The sequence below is a fragment of the Podarcis erhardii genome, assembly GCF_964252035.2.
Source record: "Podarcis erhardii genome assembly, chromosome: 1".
NCBI lineage: Eukaryota > Metazoa > Chordata > Lepidosauria > Squamata > Lacertidae > Podarcis > Podarcis erhardii.
In genome coordinates, this window is record NC_138497.1 from 3,440,766 (window position 1) to 3,459,173 (window position 18,408).

The 18,408-nt window shown below is 46.3% G+C and overlaps 1 protein-coding gene across 2 annotated transcripts in view; it reads right to left on the reverse strand.

Annotated features, from left to right (window-relative positions):
- The window catches only part of NEMF (nuclear export mediator factor), a 36,687-nt gene that overhangs the window by 2,685 nt on the left and 15,594 nt on the right, over positions 1 to 18,408 (reverse strand). The window contains exons 17-29 of one of the 2 annotated variants that reach the window (XM_081875867.1): positions 17,928 to 18,031; positions 17,292 to 17,354; positions 16,777 to 16,889; positions 15,368 to 15,425; positions 15,074 to 15,132; positions 13,295 to 13,415; positions 11,846 to 12,107; positions 10,865 to 10,907; positions 10,428 to 10,477; positions 8,637 to 8,787; positions 7,630 to 7,707; positions 6,265 to 6,444; positions 420 to 452 (exon numbers count right to left, since the gene is read on the reverse strand). In XM_081875867.1, the coding sequence (XP_081731993.1) occupies positions 420 to 452; positions 6,265 to 6,444; positions 7,630 to 7,707; positions 8,637 to 8,787; positions 10,428 to 10,477; positions 10,865 to 10,907; positions 11,846 to 12,107; positions 13,295 to 13,415; positions 15,074 to 15,132; positions 15,368 to 15,425; positions 16,777 to 16,889; positions 17,292 to 17,354; positions 17,928 to 18,031 (1,315 nt within the window). The remainder of the gene's footprint in view (positions 1 to 419; positions 453 to 6,264; positions 6,445 to 7,629; positions 7,708 to 8,636; positions 8,788 to 10,427; positions 10,478 to 10,864; positions 10,908 to 11,845; positions 12,108 to 13,294; positions 13,416 to 15,073; positions 15,133 to 15,367; positions 15,426 to 16,776; positions 16,890 to 17,291; positions 17,355 to 17,927; positions 18,032 to 18,408) is intronic. The other variant, XM_081875868.1, reaches the window with a different exon arrangement.

Consider the following 18,408-nt stretch of genomic DNA (forward strand, 5'->3'; position numbering starts at 1 on the left):
CTCGGCCAATAATGCAAGATGAGTGCCGCAACCCCAGAGTCAGTCACTACTGGACCTAATGGTCAGGGGTCCCTTTACCTTTACCTTAAGCTATTTCCAGAGCCACTGGATGAAGAACGTGTGGCGTTCATTTCATAAAACAAAGGAAGGAACCTCCTTCAGTCTTTTTGACAACAGGATATCTGTGAGTGGCTCGTCACCAGGTGAAACTCAACAGAAATAAGAGAAAAGGGTTTGGAGAATACACCGTGCTGACGATTCCTCGCATCAAGGGGGGGGGGGCAGGGAGAACACGTTCTGAGAAGGGATCTTCATGTTCCCTCCCAAAGCCACAGCTCTCTTAGGTTCAGGATACGACGGATCTGACCGAGTCAAAGCACTTCCAGCATTCCCCCCGAAATTGGGCATTTTGTATTTACCTCGTTCCCCAGCTGATCCTGGTCCTGCTCATCCTGCAAAAGTCAACATAAGAATGTAAGAACGTAAGAGTCCTGCTGGTGAGGCCAATGGACCACATAGTCCAGCGTCCTGTTCTCACAATGGCCAGCCGGAGGGTTGTAGGAAGCCAGCAAGCAGGATTTGAGCACAATAGCAATTCTCCCCTCCTGTGGTTTCCAGCAACTGGCGTCCAGATGCATTTCTGCCTCTGATTGTAGAGGCAGAGAGTAGACATTGGGGCTCGGAGCCATTGGCAGCCTTCTCCTCCTCCATGAAATTGTCTAATCCTCTTTTCAAGCCATCCCGGTTGGTGGCCATGACTGCCTCCTGTGGCAATGAGTTCCACAGTTTAACTATACGCTGCATGAAGAAGTCCTGTCTTTTTATCTATCCTGCATCTTCCAACACTCAGCTGAATTGGATATTGATGAGTTCTATTGTTATGAGAGGGAGAAAAACTGCCCTCTTTCTCTGTGCTATTTCATAAACTTCTATCATAGTGCCTCTTGCTTGCCTTTTCTCTAAACTTAAAAGTTCTGAACGCTGCAACCTTCCTTCACTCAAAATTATCAGTCATCTTGGTGGCCCTTTTCTCAACGTTTTCCAACTCTACCATATCCTCTCTGAGTTGAGGCGACCAGAACTGTACATAGTCTTCTAAATGTGGTTGCTCGAGAAGATTTGTATATAATGGCATTATGATACTGGCAGTTTTATTTGCAATTCCTTTCCTAATGATCCCTCACGTGGAATTTGCCATTTTCACGGCTGCTGCACACTTGGCTGACATCTTCACTATGACCCCAAGATCTCATTCATTCCTGGTCAGTCACCACGAACATTTATGTTAAATTTATGTTTTCTTGCCTCAACATGCATCGATTTACCTTTGTTTACACTGAATTTCACTTTCAATTTTACCTCCCATTCACTCAGCTTGAAGAGGTCCTTTTGGAGCTCCTTGCAATCTTATTTTAACAAGTGACTCCTAACTCTAGATTGTTTATGAACAAGTTAAACTGCACAGGTCCCAGTCCTGATCCCTGAGGGACTCCACTTCCTACTTCTTTCCATTCAGAGAACTGTCCCTTTATTCCTGCTGTTTGCTTCCTGCAACTTAGCCAAGTCCTTATCCACAAGATGACTTCTCCTCTTATTCCTCGACTGCTAAGCTTACTCAAGAGCCTTTGGTGAGGTACTTTGTCGAAAGCTTTTTGAAAGTCCAAATAAACAATGTAAGCCGGATCACCTCTGTTGATATGCTTGCTGACACTCTCAAATAACTAGGTTCGTGAAATAGGACTTTCCTTTGCAGAAGCCATGCTGGCTGTGCTTTAGTGGGGCTTGTTCTTCTATGTGCTGGGTTATTTTATCTTTTAACAACACTCTCCACTAGTTTTCCAAACATTAAGGCAACAGGTCTGCAATTTCCAGAATGGCCTCCTGAATCCCTTTTTTAAAAATTGCAGTACATTGCCGGCTTACCAGTTGTCAGGTGTGGGGGCTGATTTGTTACATATAAGTTACATATTTTTGTGCAAAGATCAGAAATTTCACATTTAGACCTGCCTCCTGCAAAGGTTAATTCAGGCTCTGATATTTCCTCCATTGTGAAGACAGATGCAAAGAAATCATTTAGCTTCTCCGCAATCTCTTTATCCTCCTTTACAAATCCTTTGACTCCCTGGTCATCTGAGGAACCAACAGCCTCCCTAGATGGTTTTCTGATACTAACATATTTTAAAAACTTCCTGTTGTTGGTTCTTCAAAGCTTTTTTTTAAGCATCCCTTTCTCTCTGCACTTCCTTTGCCAGATTTCTGTTCCTTTGCGTTCTTTTCATTTGGACAACACCCTCCAATAGCTTCTCTGACTCTGCCTGGGGTCCAAGCTGGTGGGGTCTCTTGGCTCTCACAGTACCTTTTCCTGATCTGCTGGATAAACTAGAGTTTCTAACATTGTGGTCTTAAACAACTCTCAAGCGTTTTGGCGATTTGACCCTCTGTCTTTTAACCTCCTCTTTACCAATCTCCTCATTTGGGACAAATTTCCTTTTTTGAAACCAAATGTGACCGTGCTGGATTTCCTTGGCCATTTGCATCTATATTTGGCCCAACAATGCTTACATCTCGCACCAGGTCCTGGGCGCCACTCAAAATTAAGTTGAGGGTCCCGGTTCTAACACCAACTGTTCTGGCACACAGTCTATTATTATTATTATTGCCTGGCGTGCTCTGGTCCATGGGGTCACGAAGAGTCAGACACGACTAAACGACTAAACAACAACATCATCATCATCATCATTATTTGGGGTATCTAGAAATATTGCCCCTTTGTCACGACTGGAACACATATCTAGCCAGTCTACGTGAGGGTGCTTGAAATCACCCTTTACTACTACTATTTTCAGATGCTTCCTTGATTTCATTCATCATCTCAAGGTCTCCTTGAGCATTTTGATCAGGGGGATGATAGCATGTCCCCAGTACTAAATTACTCCTGATTATGTGCAGGTGTCCAGCCCCTTTTGAGATTTCTAGCTTGCTGGACTCAGTGCTGTCTTTGATGTAGAGAGAAACCATCTCAAGCAACACGCTGAGCCTTCAGCAAAAAAATGGGGGCAGGGGGGGGAAGGTGCAAAGAAGCCTAGCTTTTGGGAGGCCCAGAAGCTGGAAAATAGAGAAATCTCACTCAGTGTGGCTGTTCACTGCTTTGAATCTGGCGGCTGGGTTTTTAAAACTGCCTGCTTTTGTTACTGTACAGTGGTACCTCGGGTTAAGAACTTAATTAATTCTGGAGGTCCGTTCTTAACCTGAAACTGTTCTTAACCTGAAGCACCACTTTAGCTAATGGGGCCTCCCGCTGCTGTGCCGCCGCCACCGCACGATTTCTGTTCTCATCCTGAAGCAAAGTTCTTAACCTGAGATAATATTTCTGGGTTAGCAGAGTCTGTAACCTGAAGCGTCTGTAATCCGAGGTACCACTGTACTACTACTGGGTAGTAATCAACTACTACCCAATGATTCCGACTCTCACGGTCCCTTCTAATTCCATGATTCTGAGTCCTACTCAGAGTCCACCCAGTGAAATCAAGAACACGAGAAGAGCCTGCTGGATCAGGCCAATGGCCCATCGAGTCCAGCATCCTGTTCTCACAGGAGCCAATCAGATTCCTCAATGGGAAACCAGCAAGCAAAATTTGAACACAAGAGCCGAGCAGAGCCTTCTCCTCCACTCCAATTTCAATTAGCCTGTTCTGAGCTGAATACTCCCCACGTCTTGCATGTCTTAGTCTATATTGTTGCATTCGTCAAATTATCTGAAGGAGCGTCTCCACCCCCATCATTCTGCCCGGACGCTGAGGTCCAGCTCCGAGGGCCTTCTGGCGGTTCCCTCACTGCAAGAAGCAAAGCTACAGGGAACCAGGCAGAGGGCCTTCTCGGTAGTGGCACCCGCCTTGTGGAACGCCCTCCCATCAGATGTCAAAGCGATAAATAACTACCTGACATTCAGAAGATATCTTAAGGCAGCCCTGTTCAGGGAAGTTTTTAATCTGTGATATTTTAGTGTATTTCTGGTTTTTATGGAAGCCGCCCAGAGTGGCCGGGGTACAAATAATAAATTATTATTATTATTATTATTTATTTATTTAGGCATTTGCAGAATATGTTCCAAAAAAAAGCAATGCAATGCAAAGAACAAAGGCGAGAAAAATTAGTTCTTGTAAGACACTTGCTGTCTATCTTTAGATAAGCATCAGGATCCGTCAGTCACCGTTCCCTCCACCAGCGACGAAACATGAACAGATCCAAAATGGGCCTTCCGAGAAACAAGAGGGGAATCCTGGCCTGCTCGGGGGAACCCCAAGATTTTCAGAAGCGCGACAAATATTTCAGGACCAAAGAAATAATGAGGCGAAGGGGGCGGGGAGAAGAGAATGTGCAAACCCCAAAGAGGACTCAACATGCTGAGCAGCAACAGATTAGGAAGCACCAGTTAGAAGAAACAGGAAAACAGGGAGTGGGGAGGGGAGATTTCTCACCTTGACCCCCGAAACGACAGCAACTCACCCTTCGCCAACCTGGTGCCCGCGAGATGTTGTGGGGCTGCTACTCCCATCAGCCTGGAGGGCACCAGGTTGGCAAAGGGGGAAGTACCTGGAGGAGGGCTGGTTCCAAGGGAGGAAAGCCTGCAGTACTTAGGGGGGGGGGGCAGGAGGAGTCTCTGCTTTCTATAGCAGCCGCCTCTTATTTATTTATTAAAATTTATATAGCACTTGATTGTAAAAAAAAGAAGCAAGAAAACTATCAGTTAAAAACAACACATTAAAGTATTCAAAAGACAGAACCAGCAATGAGCTAAAAACAGACTAAAATGCATATCAACGTTCTATAAGCGGGGGCAAGTTTGTCTAAAAGAAAAATGTTTCTAGCAGGTACCAAAAAGAACACAGCAAAGGCCCCTGCCTAACATCATGTTATAGGAATTCTGAGGTCTTACATATATATAAAATAAATGTTCATAAACATACGAGGCAAACACATACGTAAGTATATAAACCACGTGTCTGAAATAGTACAGGAGAGCAATCCTGAAACCATTTTGACTCTCCCAAACTGACCTAAAATATTTCTCTGCAAGGAGGGAGGAAATGGGAAAATTTCCTCCCCTTTGTCTCTTTGCTCATAAATCCTGTCTTAAGAGCGTATATGTGTCTGAATAAGGTGAGCCTGTGACCTGGATTCAGGAACTGAGTATTTACCATCACAAAAGAATGGCCAGGATGCCCAGGTAAAAGCAATCAGTGACCATTATTAAGTATCCTGTCAGACAGGATTTCCGCTGTAGATCACCCCTTCAGTGATATATGTAGGAAGTTTTTTGGGGGGTGGTCTTGAGCTACAGGGGAGGCAATTTTCAAATGTCTATATAAGAGCTTGCACACCAATGTTCTGGGTTCCTCCTCCCTCCTGCGTGTGTTGAGTGAGGACCCTCACCTTAATAAAGATCAAGCTTACTAGCTGCCTTGCTTCTCAATATTCTCTGGTTGGCCTCTGTTATTCGTCTCCTACCAATAGAGAACCTACTACATAAGGACTTTATTAGTGCTCTTTGGTACCCTATAAGGGAAAAGGTGCAAATTTTTTCTTTATAACAATCACTAGGCAGGGAGTTCCAAAGTACAGGTACTGCCAAACTCAAATATTGGTTTCTTACAGACTTGGCACCTGCAGTGGTGCCCCTTACGCAGATTGAAGGGATCGAGTGGGAGCCTGTGGGATCAGGCGATCTCGCAGGAAAACTGGTCCCAAGTTGTTAGGGGCTGTGGCGTTTGCCTCCTAGGATGGGTCATAAGGAAAGGGTTAAAATAGGTGTGATGTGATTGGCCAGTGAGAATGCAAGGAGGGAATAAAAGTTAGAGTGGGAGGTTTTGAAAGTCAGTCGAGTTGAGTTGAGTGAAGTTGAGGTTTGGGAGTTGAAGAAGGAAGAGGGAGGAACAGGCAGTGGGTTGGTAGAGTTGTATTGTGAGACAGTGAGAGGAATTGTTAGGTGGAGTCAGATAGATAGTTGGAATAATCAGTTTGGAGTTGTTAGGAACTAAGATAAGAAACTGCCAAGTAAAATTAACAGTAACCATAAGCTTGTTCCTGCATTTAAAAATAAACTTGATTTATGTTGACAACTGACTGGACTCCATGTGACCCCGTGAGATACGGGGTGGTGGCAGCAAAGAAGGCAATAGACCATCAAACGTCCGGGGGCCCTGTGTGTGATCGCCACAGGGGCTTTGTGCACTAACAGGAAGAGATTCTCTCTCGACTGCTTACCTTCTCGTCCAGGTGCTCCTCCAGAGCCACGTCCTGCAAGTCGAGGGCCACGTGCTCTATAGTGACCCCCTCTCCCCTCCGGCCCCCTCGTGGCTTCTGGGGCTGCTTCTTTGAAGAATCCGGACCACCCTTCCCTTTCTTGGCTTTCCTCGGCTTCTCTTCTTTGCTCGACCCTGCAGACTGGGTTGGGCGCAAGCAAGTGGCGTTAGAATTCAAGACCCGACACAGAAAGCAAAGGGGGAAAACATTTATTTTCTCTTTCTCCCCCCCCCCACCCCAGAACGTAGGACACAGACAAGGCCAGATTAATACCTTCAGGGCCATAAGCTGTTAAAAAGTTTTTGGTGCTCCCATGCGTGTCCAGTTCAAAATATAAACAATAATAAACAGCAAAATGAAATTTTCTTTTTCAAAACGAAACGAAACCTACAGTAAGTTGGAAAGTAATGTTTATTTTGGTATGCTTCCACTTTACTTGTATTTGAAACGTTTTCTCCTACTTTTTATAATTGCAAAGTTTTTGATCAGATCCTCAGAACTAATCTTACATAACATGTCCGCTTCTATGCTTAAGTAGAGATTATGATAATAATTTTATTATTTATACCCCACCCATCTGGCTGGGTTTCCCCAGCCACTCTGAGTGGCTTACAAAATATATAAAGCATAATAAAGCATTAAAAGCTTCCCGATACAGGGCTGCCTTCAGATGTCTTCTAAAAGTTGTATAGCTCTTTATCTCCTTGACATCTGAAGAAGGTGTTCCACGGGAATAAGGCATCCAGCCTGCCTTGTTGAACAATTATTCTGTTGGGATTTTTTTAATATACTTCAACTGAGAAAATGAATGCTCAGCTGGGCAATTTGTGACCATTAATGTTAAAAAAATATGAAAGCAAATTTCGGCATTTGGAAAATCAGATTCAATATTGTCTGAATCTTGTTTTCACCTTTTTCGTTACACTGAACGTATGAAGCACATACGAGTGAAACTACCAAAGCTGAGCTGAGAAATTTGCGTCCAAGTTCTCGGGTATCAATCAATCGGGTATCATACAAGTATCAATCTGCTTTTGACAACACTGAGAATAGTTTTCAGTTTCAAATAAAACCTCTCTGCTATTTCTTTTTTTTTGTGGAAGCTGGTTCAGCTACACCGTATGATCCATGGTAAATCCAGCAATGGAAAATTTCAGAATAAGCAGCCTTACAATTCTATGATCTCTCCCAGCCCAACCCGGAGAGCCGCTAGGGGTTGGACCAGAGACCTTCTGCATGCAAGAAAGATGCTCTAGCCTCTGAGCAGCTACAATGGCCCTTCTTCCCCAGGTAAAGAGAGACCCATCCCATTTCCTCCTGACTCACCCCCAGCAGCTTCATGATCAGCTCCCGCTCTTCCTCGTCCTGGTCTTTGTACTTCTCCTTGATCTTCTTTAGTTTACTCTGCAGAGGAGAGAGGGAAGGAGAAGAGTGGAGCAGCTTTCCCCACAGACAGGGCGCTCTACGCTCCTGCTCCAAATGCGGCACCCAACTCGGTCTGGATCCGAGCCATTTCATTCATTTTACAGTGGTACCTTAGTTCTCAAATGCCTTGGTACTCAAACAACTTGGAACCCAAACCCTGCAAACCCGAAAGTAAGTGTTCCGGTTTGCGAACCTTTTTCGGAAGCCGAACATGCTCCGTTTTGAGTGTTACGCGTCCGATTTGAGTGCCGCACTTCCGCTTTGAGTGTTACACTGAGGTCTGTCTTTTTTTGCCATTTATTTTGCGTTTTTGTTTTGTGGCTTCTTTGTTTTGTTTTTGTAACTTTGTGGAACCCTGCTCAGCTACTGATTGATTGATTGACTGATTGATTGATTGTGTGTCTGCAGTACATTGTTTATTGCTTTCATTTTATGGATCAATGGTCTCGTTAGATAGGAAAATGCATGTTAAATTGCTGTTTTAGGGGTTGTTTTTAAAGTCTGGAACTGATTAATCCACTTTGCATTACTTTATATGGGAAAGTGTGCCTTGGTTTTGGAACACTTTGGTTTTGGAACGGACTTCTGGAACGAATTAAGTTTGAGAACCAAGGTACTGCTGCATTTGTCAATATTTAAACACCGCTTGACTGTAAGAGAAACCCTCAGAGCGGTTTGCAGAAAGACAAAACAATAAAACTGAGACAAATTTGCAGCAATGCTTTAAACCAGGCCAAAGCTAAAACGCTATTTTCTAAACACCTGGGCACGCTTGTCTAAACAAGAACGTTTTTAGCAGGTGCCAAGAAGGGGAAAGGGAAAGCACCTGCTTGACCTCAAGAGGCAAGGAGTTCCAAAGTGCAGGCGGCAGGCAAAATAGGCGAACTCCACAGCTCTGCAATGCCCACCTTCTGTCCCCTCTTCATGGGCTGCTGGGCCCCTGCTGAATTCTTGCCGGCGCTGGGAGGAGGTGCTGGGAGCTGAGAGCCGTCGTCCTCTTCCTTCCCCTTGGGCGGGTCTGGATCCTCTGGGTCACTTGGCTTCCTCTTCTTCATTTCCCTGGAGGAAAGGCAGGTGGCCTGAGACCCGTGGTCCCCAAACTGGGCAACAGCGACCCCTTAGTGGCGTATTCCTTAGCAGGTTGCAGCTATTCCGAATAAAGCTTTTTATAAGGTAGGGCAGGGGACACAAGGGAACAAGAGGACAGGGCCCCCCCAAAAGCTTGGAAACCGCTGCCTTGGACCATTCAAGGGCTCAGAGAATAATGGCTGATGAAGATGATGGACAATGCCGAAATGGTGAGATTGACTGGGAAAATCAGAAACCAGGAAGAGAAGAATTTCAAGAAAGAATGGGAAAAAATTATAATCTACTTAAGAGAACACTGTAAACAACTAAAAACTTTGGCAGGATTTGAATAATGCTTGTAATGTACGAAAAAATATGGGGAAAAAAGACTATTAATTTTTTTAACAAATTAGAGAAAATAAGGTAAGCAGATGAAAAAAGAAAGAAAGATAATGGAAACCAGGGAAGGATGGAGGGAAGTCAAGGGATCCAGAGAATCCTAAATGAGGAGGTGAATGATGTGTTTGAATTTAAATTCGCAACGTAAAACTTAATAAAAATATATTTTAAAAAAAAGAAAAAGAAAAAAGACCACCCAAGGGCTCAGAGTCTGACCAGCTGCTTGGCTTCAAACTCAGCCAGGAGGCAGCAACCAGCAGCTGAGAGAAGAGCCACTGTCAGGGGGGCAAGTCAAACTGCTCCCCCTGGTTGCCTTCATCTCCTCCGTGCCTCTGCCACCCCCTTCCTCCTCTACATGGTGATGGTGTCAGTGGTCCCCCCTACCCACCCACTGCCGGGACAAGCCTAATTTTTGCACTTGTGAATGGCCACTGCCTTCTCTTCCCAATTCTTCTCCACCCCAGTTGACATTTTAGCAGGGGCGGGACGCGGGTGGTGCTGTGAGTTAAACCACAGAGCCTAGGACTTGCCAATCAGAAGGTCGGCGGTTCAAATCCCCACAACGAGGTGAGCTCCCGTTGCTCGGTCCCTGCTCCTGCCCACCTAGTAGTTCGAAAGCACGTCAAAGTGCAAGTAGATAAATAGGTACCACTCCGGCGGGAAGGCAAACAGTGTTTCCGTGCGCTGCTCTGGTTCGCCAGAAGCGGCTTAGTCCTGCTGGCCACAAGACCTGGAAGCTGTACACCGGCTTCCTTGGCCAGTAAAGCGAGATGAGCTCCTCAACCTCAGAGTCGGCCATGACTGGACTAATGGTCAGGGGTCCCTTGACCTTCAGCAGAGGCACCCAAACCCTTCACCTGAGCTGCTTTGCTCAAAGGAAGGAGGAGGCAGGCAGCTTTGGCAGGAGGGTGGGTGAGAGGGCCAGTGGGGCAGGGGGGCCCTCAAAAGCACAGCCCCTGTTCACACACACACACACACACACACACACACACACGACGGACGGCCTCTGTTTGGAGGCTACTGCTAGGAGAGGGAGGGAAAAGGGGACTCCCTCCATGCTGGCACCAGCAGCCAGCAAACCTCAGCCTGGCTCAGTCTCGACTGCACGTGGCCCTGCAGAAATCTCCTCGGGGAGGGAGAAAGTCAGACCAGCAAGCCAGCCACAAGGCTGAAGACGTCTGCTGGATCACAATGAATCAAATCTCTCAAAACTGCCGCCTAATGATTCTCACCTCCTCTCCTTGGCTGAGAGGTGCCTCCGGCCCTGAGACTTGCTGTCACTCTGCAAGGGAGAGAGAAAAGGGAATTAAGACTTGGCCTGTTTCCTCTGGGGCAGCAGGCAAGCGGCACAATCACCGGCTGGTACAGTGGTGCCCCGCAAGACGAATGCCTCGCAGGACGAAAAACCCGCTAGAAGAAAGGGTTTTCCGTTTTGGAGGTGCTTCGCAAGACGAATTTCCCTATGGGCTTGCTTCGCAAGACGAAAATGTCTTGCGAGTTTTTCCGACTTTTTCCCCCTTTTCCCCCCTTTTTCTAAGCCGCTAAGCCGCTTATCCGCTAAGCCGCTAATGGGCTTGCTTCGCAAGACGAAAAAACCGCTAGACGAAGAGACTCGCGGAACGGATTCTTTTCGTCTTGCAAGGCACCACTGTATCAGGCAGGAGCTTACCAAGTTTGAGACGTCCTCCTTTGGAGCAGGTTTCAGCTGGGATCTGGAAGGAAACGAGTAAGTCCTTTGTTAGCAGGAGCTGCCAATTTGGTGTGAGGTGTTGGGAAGTGGACGTTGATTATGGGAAAGAAAGTTCTTCCTGATGTTTACTCAGGCTCGCCTTTCTTGTCATCTTCAGTATACCTGAAGGAGCATCTCCACCCCCATCGTTCTACCCAGACACTGAGGTCCAGCGCCGAGGGCCTTCTGGTGGTTCCCTCACTGCGAGAAGCAAAGCTACAGGGAACCAGGCAGAGGGCCTTCTCGGTGGTGGCACCTGCCCTGTGGAACGCCCTCTCACCAGATGTCAAAGAGATGAACAACTACCTGACGTTTAGAAGACATCTGAAGGCAGCCCTGTTCAGGGAAGTTTTTAATGTGTGACATTTTAATGTATTTTTAATCCTTGTTGGATGGACAGGGTACAATAATAAATAATAATAATAATAATAATTTGAATCCACTGGCTCAAGTCCTACCCTCTGGAATAGAAGAACAATCTTGCTCCATCTCCTTCAGATATTTGAAGATGGCTATCAGATCTCCTCTTACAGATAGGTAGCCGTGTTGGTCTGCCATAGTCAAAACAAAACAAATTCCTTCCAGTAGCACCTTAAAGACCAACTAAGTCAGTTCTTGGTATGAGCTTTCGTGTGCATGCACACTTCTTCAGATCTCCTCTTATCCGGGCTAAACATCGGGCCAACTCAACCCTTCATCGTAAGGCCTGATTTCCGGGCCCTTCATTCTCCTGGCCGCCCTCCTCCGCACACCTTCCAGCTTGACAACACCCTCCTTAATCTGGCTCCAAGAAACCACTTCCCAGATTTCACTACACCAATCGCAGCTCACACCCAGCCAAGCTCACAATCCAAACGTTGCTTCGTCCTCCTGAAAGCGACACACACAAAGCCAAGGTGTGGCTCAGCCTGTCTCGGTTACCTTTGGGACTGCAGGTGCGAGAGGTCAATGGTCGTGTCGGGAAAACGTATCTCTTCCGAGGCCTGAGTTCCTTTGCCCTCCTCCTCCTCTGAGTCTGCATAATCCTCGTCGGACGATCCTTCTGGAGCCAGGGCATGCCCTGCCCCATCCCCATCCCCCTCCTGGTGGGGGGTCTCGGCCGGGTCTCCCTCATCCCCAGCCTTCTCCTGAGGTTCCTCCTTTTCGCCATCGCTGCTGCTGCTGTCGTCTCCTTCCGGTGCGTCTTGGAAAAGAAAGTGCAGCTGCATTCTCCAGGGCTTAGAGTCTAACAGCCATCTGCAAGCAGATGTCCTCCAGATACTTTGGACCACAATTCCCACCGTCCCTGACCCTGGCCATGCCAACTGGGGCTGATGGGAACTGTATTCCAACCTGGATAGGACAGGACTGGGAAATCTCCTGCTGCCTGAAAAGATTCTGCCCTTTCTTCCTATAGTGCTCCCTGGACTCAAAAACTCTCCCCACCAGAAAGCTTGCATGGGGCCCTCTCTCCCTCTCCAAGGATTCACCAACCTGGTGCCCTGCAGATATTTTGGATTGCTTCTGTGTTGGCTAGGGTGACAGGAGTTTTCCTCCAAAACATCTCGAGGGCACTAGGTTGGTGAAGGCTGCCCTCTCCTCTCTAAACCTTTTAACCAGGCCTTTGGTTGATCCAATTTACATCCTGTGTCCTTTTAAAATATGTTTTTTTGGGGGGGGCTATTGGGTTGTTGTTTTTATTTTTATTAGGCATTTTGTGGTTTTATATTCTGATTTTTTGTGATGTATGGAAGCGAAGCGAGAGCTGGACCATAAAGAAGGCTGATTGCCGAAGAATGGATGCTTTTGAATTCTGGTGCTGGAGGAGACTCTTGAGAGTCCCATGGACTGCAAGAAGATCAAACCTCTCCATTCTTAAAGAAATAGCCCTGAGTGCTCACTGGAAGGACAGATCCTGAAGCTGAGGCTCCAAGACTTTGGCCACCTCATGAGAAGAGAAGACTCCCTGGAAAAGACCCTGATGTTGGGAAAGATGGAGGGCACAAGGAGAAGGGGACGACGGAGGACGAGATGGTGGGACAGTGTTTGCAAAGCTACCAGCATGAGTTTGACCAAACTGCGGGAGACAGTGGAAGACAGGAGGGCCTGGCGTGCTCTGGTCCAGGGGGTCACGAAGAGTCGGACATGACTAAACGACTAAACAACCACATCCTGATTTTATTCTGTGAACCATCCTTAGACCCCCGGGTATACAGCGGTCTATAAATTCTAATAATACTAATATTCATAATGAACCTCAAAATGAATATTTTCCATGAAGTTCACTGTGTCAACGGACTTTGTCCCATATCGCAGGGCCACCCCAAGCTCTCCCTGGCAGTGTGTGGAGCCCCCGATCACCCCCCTAAACCCACCCCTTTGCCCTCCTACCTAAGGGCTCCATCTCTTCTGCCGCCAGTTCACTGGTGCTGCTGGTCACCGTCTCCATGTCCTCGTCTTGCACTTTGACCTTCCGCTCCCCTTTGTGTCGCCACACGCAGGATTCGTCCACCTGGGGGAGAGAAGGCCATGTGACCACGGGACGCAGGAAGCCCTCCCAGGCACCCATCAAAGCTGAAGCAGGCGGGCTGCACAGGCAGAAGCCACTCACACAAAAAGGGGCCTCGAACGGCCCAACTAATCCAGCAACCTGCTCTCCCAGTGGCCAACCAGGTGTCAGGGACCATGCTGAGGAAGGCTGCACTGAGGAAGAATGGTGGGAGCCTCCTGCTCTTGAATCTTCTCAGGAGCAGGAGGACAATGTAGATTTGGAACAGTGGTTTGCAGAGGGACATAGTTCAGAAGGCAGAAGCTGGGAAATACTGGAGGGGAAACATCTAGGAGAAGAAACACTGGGAGAGAGAGGGTTAACAGATTCACTGTCTCCGGAAAGCATCCATCCGCTTTCCCCAGGGTCAAGGAGAGCTGAGAAAGTGGCAGAACAGAAAGCACAGAGGGGACAGGCTCAGATTACAAGACGTAGAAGTGTAATCCTTCTTTTCTTTCTTTCGTTACAGTCACTTTACAATGTAATTTCTTTCTGAGAACCTGGCATATAGATTATTCAAATTACTGTTGGTATCCTTTGAACAATTTTGTGTACTTGATTAATTCTTTTTCATTTTTTATTATTTATTGGTTTTTTTCTTTTAATATTTTTCCTTTTTATTTTTGAACAATTGGATGTAATATTTAATTCATGCTTTCTCTGTAATTTTTTTAAAATGCAATAAAGATTGTTTTAAAAATACAAGTTACAGATAGGTAGCCGTGTTGGTCTGCCATAGTCAAAACAAAATAAAAAAATTCCTTCCAGTAGCACCTTAAAGACCAACTAAGTTAGTTCTTGGTATGAGCTTTCGTGTGCATGCACACTTCTTCAGATCAGGTATCTGAAGAAGTGTGCATGCACACGAAAGCTCATACCTAGAACTAACTTAGTTGGTCTTTAAGGTGCTACTGGAAGGAATTTTTTTATTTTGTTTTAAAAATACAAGACGTAGAAGTGACATGGATTAATAAGGACATAGGGGGGTGGAATCCTTAATTGGGAGCACCGCCATTTCTAGGAGATGGGTTCTTTGTTCTCCCGCTGTGATTATTAAAGTTTCCAACTGATAAGAAGACTCCCTTTCCTTTGTTCTGCTTATCTACAGCCAAGGGGGGGAGGGGGAAAAAAACCGGTTCCCTGAAGCCTGACATCGGGTGCCCCGAAGGGCAAGAGGAAAACAGCAGCTCTCCTTGCCACCTGAACTTCCCAGCATCTGGCATTTAAAGGCACTTACTGCCTCCGAGAGTGGGAGGAGAACACAGCAACTGTTTAATTAGCCAAATGGCGAATAGCCAAAATCAATGCCCTTTTAAACTGGGTGTGGGAGCGGGGTATAGTTTTTTGTTTGTTACTATGCTGTGTATTTTTATAATGTAACCCACCATGTGATCCTCAGGGGAAGGATAGTATAGAAATTTAATTAATAAATATAAATAGATACAACCCCCCCCAAAAAAATCTAGGCCAATCAGGATTGGGGGAGGGCTGAATGTGCACAGAGCTCCTTTCCCATCACTGCAGTTGAGGGTGCGGCAGGATACAGAAGAATCAACGCAGGATTAGTTTTTTTTAAGAAGGACCTCCAAATAATTGGAGACCAGAAACTAAAGGCACTGTACCTTAAATAAGAAGCTGAACCCCATCATCAGATAGGAAGGAGGGAGAAAATTCTTTTTCCCTGTATAGGAGGAAACGAAAGAAGCAAACTTCTCAGGGTTTTGTGAACATTCCACTGTTCCGTCCTGCAAGAGGGGAGGAATTCTGCAAAGTTCAGCCGTTTGGGGATCTTGATGTGAAGATGCCCAAAGGGAACAGACAAAACTCTTCCCCTTCCACCCCCAGCTGGACCTGGGGCTGCCCAGCCAGGTATGGATTCCAGGAACCCTCTCTGTGTCTCACCTGGTGGGTCTTACCTCTGACCATGAAGCTTCCAGTTGTCAGGTATTCTCCAGTGGGGGCCGTTTTAGACACCTGCGTGGAATTTATCCAGAGATGTTAATCACACACTGATTTTTGACATCAGGCATGCTCTTTGACTGTACCCTTTTCGGCGCCTGCTAAAAACATTTTAGCCTATCCAAAAATGTAGAACTTTGCTGTATGTATTTTGACTCTGAATTGATTTTAGAATGCATTTCAATTAACTGATTGTGATTTTATGTAAACTGTGCTATTTTTACTGTTGTTAGCCGCTCTGAGCCCGGCTTCGGCTGGGGAGGGCAGGATATAAATAAAAAAATATTATTAACATTATGTTTTAATCTGTTTTTAGTTTATTGCTGGTTTTACCTTTTGGATGTCTTAAAGAAAGAGTTGTTTCTTACTGATAATTTTATTGTTTCACTCTCTTTGTTAACTGCTTTGAGGGTTTTTACAATTAACCAGTGCATAATTTTTTATAAAATAAATAAAGAAGAATGAGAAGTACCAGAAAGAGGCCATTGAGACGCATAGAGATGTTCCAAAACAGCCTTCCACAATCTTGGTGCCTCCCAGCACAGCCATGGTGACTCATCACCAATATCACAGAATTATATAACGGTAGAATTGGAAGGGACCACCAAGGATCATCCAGTCCACCCCCCTGCAACCTCTCCTTAAAAAGGAGAGTCTTACACCTTCCAATGGAGTCTATTCCACTCTTGAACAGTTCTTATGGTCTGAAAATTCTTCCTAACCTTGAATGGGAGTCTCCTTTCTTATAAATTGAATCCATTTCTACGCCCTTTCTCCCTTGATGTGTTATCAATTTCATTGGCTATGCTTCATCAAGTTTGGAAAAATATTCTTTTTAAAATGCAAAGTTAAGCCAAGCCACACCCCTCTCAGTTTTTCTGTGAACCACCCTGAGACCTCCAGGTATAGGGCGGTATAGGTAGGTAAAAGTCAAGGACCTCTGGACAGTTAAGTCCAGTCAAAGGTGACTATGGGGTTGCGGTTCTCATCTCCGCTTTTAGGTCGAGGGAGCTGGTGTTAGTCCACAGACAGCTTTCTGGGTCATATAGCCAGCATGACTAAACCCTTCTGGTGCAACGGGACACCATGACGGAAACCAGAGCGCACGGAAACGCTGTTTAGCTTCCCTCCTCAGTGGTACATATTTATCTACTTGCACTGGTGTACTTTCAAACTGCCAGGTTGGCAGGAGAAGACTGAGCAGCAGGAGCTCACCCCGTTATGGGGATTCGAACTGCCAACCTTCTGATTGGCAAGCCCAAGAGGCTCAGTGGTTTAGACCACAGCGCCACCCGCGTCCCTAGGGCGGTATATAAGCTCAATGCATAATAATAATAACAACAGCAGCCACTCCAGGCCTCTTTACCTGATGATGATACACCCACCAGGCGCTAGTGATGACCCGGGCGTCCCAGGCAGCGCTGTAGCACAGGGCCATCGTGCCGGCCTCGGTGAGCGTCCGTGGAGGGATGGGCTCCCCTGGAACAGAAGCAGCGCCAGAAGCAAGTTAGTATCAGGGAACCCCAACATCAAAGAAAACAGCGCTCTCCAAGTTTAGCATTGCTAAAAATAAACTTTGTAGTCTTCTCAATGCAGTTTGGGCACATTATTTAAGAGATTTGCTCTGTAGCACAGCAGAGGCAAAATCACGAGACTTCAGCCAACATACCTCTGCTTGCTGAACAAAAAGCAGGAAAATAACTTTTTATTTTTAACAATTTGTATGCTGCCTCATCACCACCAAAGTCCTCTGAGCAGTTCACAGAATTTAGAAAAAAGCAATAAAATTTAAGGTAGAAAAAAAGCCGTAAGACCAATCACCGTAATAATGACAGGCTGTTCTTTTGCCCTCTCAAAATTCACTTTCCTGAAAGCATTTACCTGTTGGATTCTTTATGACACAACTGGTTGCTCCGTGGAGGTCAGCGTGCACGTAGATGTCGCCTTACACAGAGGAAGGGAGACAGAGAGAGGCCAGTGGTGAATATCCGTGCAGCTTTAGTCTAAACCTCTTTTTAAAGCTGACCAAGCTGGTGGCCATCCCTACATGTTGTAGGAGCAATTTGCACAGTACTCCTTCACACAGAGCGCGGCTGAACTTTATTTAGTAAAGGGACCCCTGACCATTAGGTCCAGTCGCGGACGACTCTGGGGTTGTGGCGCTCATCTCGATTTATTGGCCGAAGGAGCCGGTGTAAAGCTTCCGGGTCATGTGGGCAGCATGACTAAGCCGCTTCTGGCGAACCAGAGCAGCGCATGGAAACGCCGTTTACCTTCCCACTGGAGTGGTACCTATTTATCTACTTGCACTTGACATGCTTTCGAACTGCTAGGTTGGCAGCAGCAGGGACTGAGCAATGGGAGCTCACCCCATCGCGGGGATTTGAACCGCCGACATTCTGATCAGCAAGTCCTAGGCTCTGTGGTTTAACCCACAGCGCCACCCGTGTCCCTGAACTTTATTTAGCCTGTCCCAAATCTGGACTGCACCCCAAGTGAGGAGCGAGGCAGACTCACCTGGCCGCAGGTATCTCTTGACGATCATTTCATTTTGCTGCTGGTCTCTTCCAGCTATAACAAGGTAATTTTCAGAGCTAATGAACCACAGGAATTTCTCAAACCTGCCAGATTACATCAAGCCATCAAGACAGAGCAAGGCATTGGAATAACAAAAACAAAAAAAAAGACATATCATGATGTTGTCAGGGAACAGCCCCATATCTTAGGAACATTTAGGCCCGTCCCTTGCCAACCCCACTCAACTGAAAGAGGAATGGCAAGTTCCTACCAACCCAAAGTTTAAAACACCTGGATCTTAAGCATTGGGTATAGTGGTGCCCCGCAAGACGAATGCCTCGCAAGATGAAAAATTCGCTAGACGAAAGAGTTTTCCGTTTTTTGAGTTGCTTCGCAAGACGAATTTCCCTATGGGCTTGCTTCGCAAGACGAAAACATCTTTGCGGGTTTGCTTCCTTTTTCTTAAAGCCGTTAATACCCG